This window comes from Phalacrocorax carbo, chromosome 9 (assembly GCF_963921805.1).
Source record: "Phalacrocorax carbo chromosome 9, bPhaCar2.1, whole genome shotgun sequence".
Lineage (NCBI taxonomy): Eukaryota > Metazoa > Chordata > Aves > Suliformes > Phalacrocoracidae > Phalacrocorax > Phalacrocorax carbo.
Genome location: NC_087521.1, coordinates 7345781 through 7353885, shown reverse-complemented (window position 1 = coordinate 7353885; position 8105 = coordinate 7345781). Strand labels below are relative to the sequence as shown.

At 50.0% G+C, this 8105-nt stretch overlaps 1 protein-coding gene across 1 annotated transcript; it reads right to left on the bottom strand.

Moving 5' to 3' along the window:
* Positions 1-2371: 2371 nt before the first annotated feature.
* FOXG1 (forkhead box G1) lies at positions 2372-5394 on the bottom strand. Its single transcript, XM_009508707.2, has one exon. It carries the CDS (start codon positions 4753-4755, stop codon positions 3370-3372), a length of 1386 nt encoding a protein of 461 aa, XP_009507002.2. The 5' UTR covers positions 4756-5394; the 3' UTR covers positions 2372-3369.
* Positions 5395-8105: the final 2711 nt, after the last annotated feature.

Sequence of the window (8105 nt, the reverse complement as noted above, 5' to 3'; positions counted from 1 at the left end):
AGAAAGAGGGGAAAAGTCTGTGGCACCTGAACTGCTTAGGCAGCACTTTGCTACGCTAAAGCTGAACGAGAGCATTGAGAGCGAGCGCTTGCTTAAACGAAGTCTGGAGAGACATACATCCAGGCTACTCTTTGCAGGAATTATTATGCATCACGCTTATCTAATTAATGCTTATTAGCCAACCTCAAACTCTGACATGGCGAGACTGTGCTTTCCTCCAACCTAACTTCTCATTTTCCTCCTTTTAGTACACTGCCAGCGGATTTTGCTACATCGCAAACTAGATAACACTTTAAGTATGTGCGATTGGATCTCCTACAGTATACAACCAATTGCAAGTGGTAAATAATAAATAATTTCCTTTGTCAGCTGCAGCAGATGCCACTCTTTTAATTTGCTTAGGCACAAGTATACAGAACAGGGTCTCGAGGCTTCAGGAGTTTAAATCACACCTATTTAATTTCATTATTTCCAACAGGTTTGTTGCAACGGGGTTTTGGGGTTTTTTAGGGCCTTTTTTTTTTTTTTTTTGCTATAATTTCTTTTAATGATAATAGAGGGAAGAATATAGGAGAGGGTAGGCGCTTCCAAGTGGTGGTATCATCTCTTCACCCCCAAACAAAGCAACCTTTTTCTCATAGTGATGATTAATTTTGAATTGCAGAAGTGAGAGTGAAAGCCAAGAATATCAGAGATTTCTCTCCTTCTCCCCCACATAGTGCAGAGCTGGGTGTCCCATCTCTCATCTGTAACCTTTCACTCCTCTCTCTTTCCTGCAGATCTGCTTGCATCTGTTTATTTATTACTTATTTTCGGAAGATTTCCCCTCCCTCCCCTTATTCTTTCAGCATGACAAATATTCTCCTTGCAAGAATTCAGATTTGCTATTGCTTCTTTATTCACACGCACACACATACCCCGGCATTTTTTTATTTTTTTTTTTTAATTTTTCTTCCTCTTTTCTGACTTTCTAAGATCAGCTCTCTAAAGTGCCTGCGATAACATCTCCGAGCTGGAGATGATTTTTCATTGGGCCTATTGTGAGCAGCCGCCGGCTTATTGCGCTGCTGCAGAGCCCAGTTTCGACTACACAAACGTAACAAATGAACAACTTGTCCTCTGCGGACTCGCCGCGGGATCCAATTAGTTCCTAAACCTTTTGCACAAGTTTTCTAATTATTTTCAAGGGTTGCGGCTTTTATAGGCTTCCCTAAACTCATCAAGGAACCAGGTCTCTTTTTAGGATTAAACGCTGCTTAAAATCAGTCCTAGCCTTGCCCCCTTGAAACTAATGGTTGATTCTCCGGGCAACGAGCACGCTGCTGGAGGCTTGCGCGGGCGGGCGGGCTGCGGCCAGCGTTACCGTCGGCAGGCGGCTGGCGAACCAGCCCGTTTCAAAACTTTAAATTGAAGTGCATCCACCCAGGTTTGGCTTTGGGGTTTTGTTTTTGTTGTTTTTTTCTCTCCCTAAAAGGCTCCAACACCGGTACGCCAGGCAGGGCGCCACGTGACCCCCGCAGCCCTCTGCCTCCCCGCAACGTGCTGCCGCCTCACCTCAGCCCTGCTCGGCTCCCCCCCGGCCGCAGGGCGAGGGGCGCCGCGGGAGCCCCTCGCCCGGCACCTCGCGCTACTTCCGCACTATTTAAAGCCAAAGTGTTTGCAGCATTAGAAGTCTATAAATACGTATAGTATAGAGGCTTCCGGAACAGTGTTCCTTTAAGATCAGGACTGTATTTCACACACATACTTGCTAAATTTCATCAAATGATTACACGAAAGCTGATATGTATATGTATATGTATATACACACACGTACACAGCCACAGTTAATAGATCTCCAGTTATCAGAGTCGAAATTAATATATTTCAGAAGAATAATTCTTCGAGTGCATTTCAAAGGCTGCAAGAACAACACGTATCTACGTAATTAAGCACCTTGCTTTTTTCCTCGGTTGTGCATATATACTTCAATTTACATGTATGGCTCTATATGCGTACGCATATATGTACGCAGTTTTAAGCATCTTCAACTTAAGCCAGTGTTTAGTAAGACACCCTACCTCGTACTAACGATTTTTAAGCAGACTTGATAAGAGTTCTGTCCCAAAACGGACATCGCGATAGTGGCTGTGGTGTTTAATTAAATACCCTGATCCTTTACATTTGAAAATACTGCTGTTACAGACAATATGTTCGGGGGGGGGGGGGGGGGGGGAAGGGGGGGACGGGGGGGGGGGCGGAAGAAAGGAGCATGTGAAAAATGGTGGACTGCTGTATTAAGCAGCGCCCTGATCTCCCTGTAACTTTAAAGCCCCTGGCATAATAATTCTAGTTAATAAAAGAGACAAAAAAACTATCAAGTATATATGAATTTAGCCTATTTTTTTATTTCTGTGTGTTCATAGTAAACATTTTTGTAAGTGACAAACACGGGCATATGACCACAGTATCACAATCAAGAAATTTTAAGACGACATTAACAATCACTCAAATTTATGCGGCATTTGCGCAACACAGGTTACATATTTGCAAGGTTTACCTATAAGTACAATAGGTATTAACATTTCACTACATTTAGAAAAAAAATAAAGGTGACCTGTTAGTGACCACATACATCAAAATATACACAACACAAACTGAAGGCAATCATTAATTTTGTCCCCTTCTGATTCATTTGAACGGGCAGTGCTGCAAACTGAAATAATGTTGCTGTTTTTTAAATTACTCCGTACACTGAGTGCATTTTCTAAAACCCAATCTTTGGTCTAAAAGTAAACAAACAAACAAACCAAAAAAAAAAAAGGAAGAAAAAAAAAAAAAAAAAAAAAGAGCGCAGTTCAGTAAAGAAAAGGATATAATATTAAATGGCCAAAATGTAGTTCTTGGGCATCTTTCTGGACTAATTCTGCTTAAATACAAATTACGCTTTAAGTTCTTTATAGTTTTCATAAATTTAGTGGTGGTTTTGGTTTGGTTTTTTTTTTTCCTTTCAAGGTCTGCACCCACCGACATATCCATGATAACTTATAATACTGCAAACATGGAGAATCTGGCGGCTTTTAGTGATAGACTCATCGTATTTGAATAAAAAATTGCAAAAGCAGTCACTATTTAGATACACATTCTACTATAATTTTGTCTTCCGAACTTCATAGTCTACAATGTAATCTCCCCACATTGCACCTTGCTGACACTCCTCACCTTGGTGGAATAATAAACAACCCTAAAGACTGAACAAACGTACAGAAAATGGGGGAACTTAATAAAAAATACCTGGACTTTTTTGTTTTGCTTTTTTTTTCTCTTTTAATTATCATTTACAATGCAAATGTGTGTAAAATGTTCACTTACAGTCTGATCCCATGGATGTTAATGTATTAAAGGGTTTGAAGAAGACCCCTGATTTTGATGTGTGAAATAATCAGAAAGTCCTCCGGAAAGTCCCGTTGTAAAACTTGGCAAAGAAGGTCTTAAGGACTCACAGGGGAGAGTGGAGGGCGCCTGTGGCGACGTGGAGGAGGAGGCTGCCCTGGCCGTCATTGAAGTGCTGCTTTGAGAAGTCATTGAAGGGTGAGGAACATGGGGGAAAAAGTAACTCGTCTGTCCTGCTAGGAGGTTTACAGAGCAGGGGTTTAGGGAATAGGTGCCGGAGCAGGGAACTGACAAGCCACACGGCACTGAGGCGGCCAGAGCTGCTGCTGTGAGGTGATGAGTGGCATAAGGTATCTCTCCATTGACTAGTCTATCAACACTTAACCCATTAGACGTGGAAAAGGAGTGGTTGTTTCCCAAGGAGTTTTGAGTCAACACTGAGCTGTAGGGCATGGGGTGGCTGGGGTAGGCGGAGGTGGTCCCATTGTAACTCAAAGTGCTGCTGGCCCGGGGGTGGTGCAGGGAGAGGAAGGGGGACATAGGCCAGTACAAGGATCCTGCCCTATCCATGAATGTCAGTCCGGTGGAGGTGAGCCGGGCGCCGCGCTTGAAGGCCAGCTTGGCCCGGGAGGTGGTGGAGCGCCGGCGGAGCTTGCCGGTGGTGCCCCCGATGAAGACGTCGTCGCTGGAGGGGTCCAGCATCCAGTAGTTCCCTTTGCCCGGGTCGTCGTAGTGGCGGGGCACCTTGACGAAGCACTTATTGAGGGAGAGGTTGTGGCGGATGGAGTTCTGCCAGCCCTGCTTGTTCTCCCGGTAGTAGGGGAAGTTCTTCATGATGAACTCGTAGATGCCGTTGAGCGTGAGCCGCTTCTCGGGGCTCTGCCGGATGGCCATCATGATGAGCGCGTTGTAGCTGAACGGCGGCTTCTCGTACTTGCCGTTCTTCTTCTCCCCCTCCTTCCCGCTCTCCCCGTCCTTGGTCCCCTCCGCCGCCCCCTTCTTCTCCTCCGCCGCCTTCTCCTTCTCCTCCAGCTCCGCCGCCGCCGCCGCCGCCGCGCCCGCGTCGCCTTTGCCCGCCAGCATGTCCGCCTTGGCCACCTCCAGGGCGCCGGAGGCGGCGGCGGCGGCGGCGGGGGGCGGCAGGAGGAGCTGCCCCTTCTCCTCGTCCTCCTCCTCGGCCGCGGCGGCTCGCTGGGGCTGCTGCGGCGGCGGGTGGTGGTGGTGGTGGTGGTGGTGGTGGTGGTGGTGGGGGTGGTGGCTGTTGTGGTGGCTGTGGCTGCTGTGGTTGTTGTCGCTCTGGACGGCTTCGGGCACCAGGCTGTTTATGCTAAAGGACGATTTCGGCAGCATTTTCACTTCCTTCCTATCTCCCATGTCCAACATCACACACTAGTCTGAGGGGGAAAGTTGCAGCGGCCGAGGGAGCAGCGCGCGGGGCGGCGGCGGAGGCGGCGGCGGCCGAGGCGGCGGCGGCGGCGGCGGCGGCGGCGGCAGCGCAGTTGGACCGCAGTCTCAAGCGCTGGCAAGTCATGTAGCAAGGACAGGAACCGCCGGGGAGGGAAAAAAATAATAGTAATAATAATCACCAATCAGATAAAATCAAACCGAGTCAGAGCGGAGGAAAAAAAAAAAAAAAAAAAAAAAGAGGAGGAAAAAAAGGGGGGAAAAAACCCTCTGAAAACCCAACAACAACAACAACAAAAAAAAAAACCAACACACAAACACACACAAAAAAAAAAAAAAAAAAAAAAAGCTACTTCATGGTGCCTGGTTCCCCCGGCAAGGCAGAGCAGGGGGGAGGAAGGAGCAGCCGCAGCCGCGGGTCGGCGAGGAGCGAGCGGAGACGGGCTATAGCGCTACAGACCGCCCTGGCCGCAATTAATTTCAGAGCTGCAGACACGCACCGGGGCTGTAAAAAATTTTTTGGTTTAACCTTTCCCACCGGCCGCCCAATCAGGGCCGGCGGCGTGCCGGCGCGTCTGCCCGCCCGCCGGCCAATGGCGGCGCGCCGCCCCGCCTGCGCCGCTCCCCGCGCCCGCCCGCCCGCCCGCCCCCCGCCGCCGCCGCCGCCGCCGCCGCCGCGGCTCCCGCGGCGCAGGGATACCGGCGCAGGGGCGCATCACCGCGGCGGGATGCGCGCGCCCCCCCCCCCCCTCCGCCCCCCGCCCCGGCCGTCGGTCCGAGCACAAATCCCCCTCACGCCGCACGAACGGCGCCCGTCCCACGGCCGCGGGACCGGCCCGTTCTCCTACTTCGTAGTTTCTCCGGTGGACTAAAGTTGTCCCGTCCCTCCTGGCCCCCCTCCTCCGGCGGCGGAGGAGGCGGGGTGGGAGGCCGGGTGGGTGAGGAGGCCGCGGCGCAGGGGCGGCGGAGGTACTACTTTGCGGACACCGCCGAAGTCACTCGGCGAGTTTATTTTTCCTAGGCCCGGGTGTCGGTTATTTCTATTTATTATTTTACCACGAGAGACAAAAAAAAAAAAAAAAGACAAAAAACAAACGCAGCCGTAGGGGACGCGGCCGCGGGGCGGGGCCCGGGTCCGGCAGCCGGCCCGAGGCCGCGGCCTGCCGGGGAAGGCGTTCCGCTCCGGCCCGCCCGCTCCGGGCCCGCCGCGCTCCGGAATGTGAGTTGTGGGGGCGCGGAGAGCAGCCAGCCCTCTCCCCTCTCCCCCGTGGCCCCGGGCCGGCGCGGCGCCAGGCCGGCGGCGGAGCCGCGCTCCCCCGCCCGCCGCGCCCGGCCCGGCCCGGCCCCGCGCCGCTCCCGCCCGCCCGCCGCTGCCCCGCGGGGCGGCCGGAGCCGGGCGGGGGGCGCCGGGCCCTGCTGCGCCCCGCTGCGCGCGGCCGGGTGGTGCCAGCCGGAGCACGGAGCAGGGCAGGCCGCGCGCCTGGTGTAAAAAATAAATACTAATATTAATAACCCATGAAAGAGATACTGCGATTTCTTGCCGGCCGGGCCACGGGGGTTCGGCTCCGCGGGGTTTTTGCGGGCTGGGGGAGGGGCGGGGCGGGGGGAGCGCCTCGAGCCGTCCGGTACCGCCGCTCTCTGCCCCCGGTCCTTGAAACACACGCGGCGGTAGAGACGGGCTTACGGAACGGTTTCCCGGGACGAAGGAATCGGGTGTTAATCGTCCACATCACATCGGTTCTTACTGTCAGCATGGGGGGGGGGGGGAACGGCCCTGAAACAAAGCGAAATAAACCGCGCAGCTTGCCTTCTCGGGAAGTGGAAGGGGAAACGGAATGGGCAGAGAGCCTGCTGATCGCAGCCGGGCCGAAGCTGCGGGCAAAGGCAACCTACAGCGCCGCGCTCAGCGACCTGAAGTTTACGTTTCTGCTGTAGGAGAAGGGGGAAGGAAAGATTAAAAAAAAAAAAAAAAAAAAAAAGGTTCCGTAAAAATAACGCGTGCAGCTCAAATCTTGTTAAAACAATTTATCCCGGGGAAATTCAGGTTAGAGGTCCGTGCGGCAGACGGGGTTCCGTGTAGATGTGCGTTTTATGTGTGTGTTTGTGTGTGTGTGTGTGTGTGTGTGCGCGAGAGGGAGGGAGGGAGGGAGGGCGAGTGTGAGAAAGGGAGTAAATAACGAGAACAATTACAATGGACCGGTAATAAACAATTGCAATTGGGAATGGCATGAACTCTGTGCATTGGATTAACCTCGAATGACCTTACCACAATTGTATTTATTTATCCAATTTCATAACAGGCTGCTACTGACAAAAAAAAGATATAAAAGTTAATGATCAACCACGTTTATTTTTCATTATTTTTCTTTCACAGAAATGAGGTTTAAAAAAAAAAATCGTGTCAATTTGTAATTACTTCATTGCTCGGCGTTGAAGTCAATGTATGGGAATTCTCGAGGAAGAGTGCGATGTGGAGGGTATGACTTGCCTCTACCATGGTAAGGGGTAAGAGGAAAGGTAAGATTTCTGCATATTATTATGATTATGACGATCGTTGACTAATATGTGTCACTATGGTGCACTAGGAGCCCATTAGGGCGGCTGGGCCCAGTGCATTTTCCTACTCGGTCTAGCATGTAATGATTCGGTGTAACCGGATTCTAGAGAAAGGACAGGTTACGTAAACATTTACTGATGTGGAGTAACTATACTATTTGTACTCTGATATGCAGGAAGGAAAGTGTTGATTAACACAGAAGAAAAAAAAAGCGAAATTAGCTGATTGCATGCTCATAAGTGCAAGCTGTCATTGAACTGCTTTTAAAATAGACACAGCTGGGTGTTTGTGTTGAAAAATTTCTTGTGTTTTTGCTAATACTGAAATAAGCATGATTTTGTATACCAAACATTTTCAGATCATTAAAATTTGTAATCTGTGCTGGTTTTAAACACAAAGAAAAGAAACAGATTCATTTCGCTGTAAAATTTGCTGATATTATATTAACTCAATCAGGTCTGTACAAATGGTGTATTGTGCCTTATCAAATCTCTTTGATCCATTTAATACACAAAGTGCCAAACGTGTGTATTGTTTGTTAACATTGAACGTTTTATTCAAATCCCAGCTCTGCAGCGAACTGGAGGAGTTCTCGTTTAATGTAACACTGACATCGCCTGTTGAAATTTTAATGCGTTGAGGTGTTTCTTAGGTCAAAGCTGAGTTTACTTTGCGTTGTGATCAGGGATGAAAATGTACTGGGAAGAAAACAAACGTTTTTGTCTTTTTGCATTTCTGAGCAAAGGGCTAACACCGAAAGAAGCAAGCTTTT

What these genes read in the sequence shown, in the direction of transcription:
- FOXG1 (XM_009508707.2), bottom strand. Translation starts at nt 4,755, where the DNA reads ATGTTGGACATGGGAGATAGGAAGGAAGTGAAAATGCTGCCGAAATCG.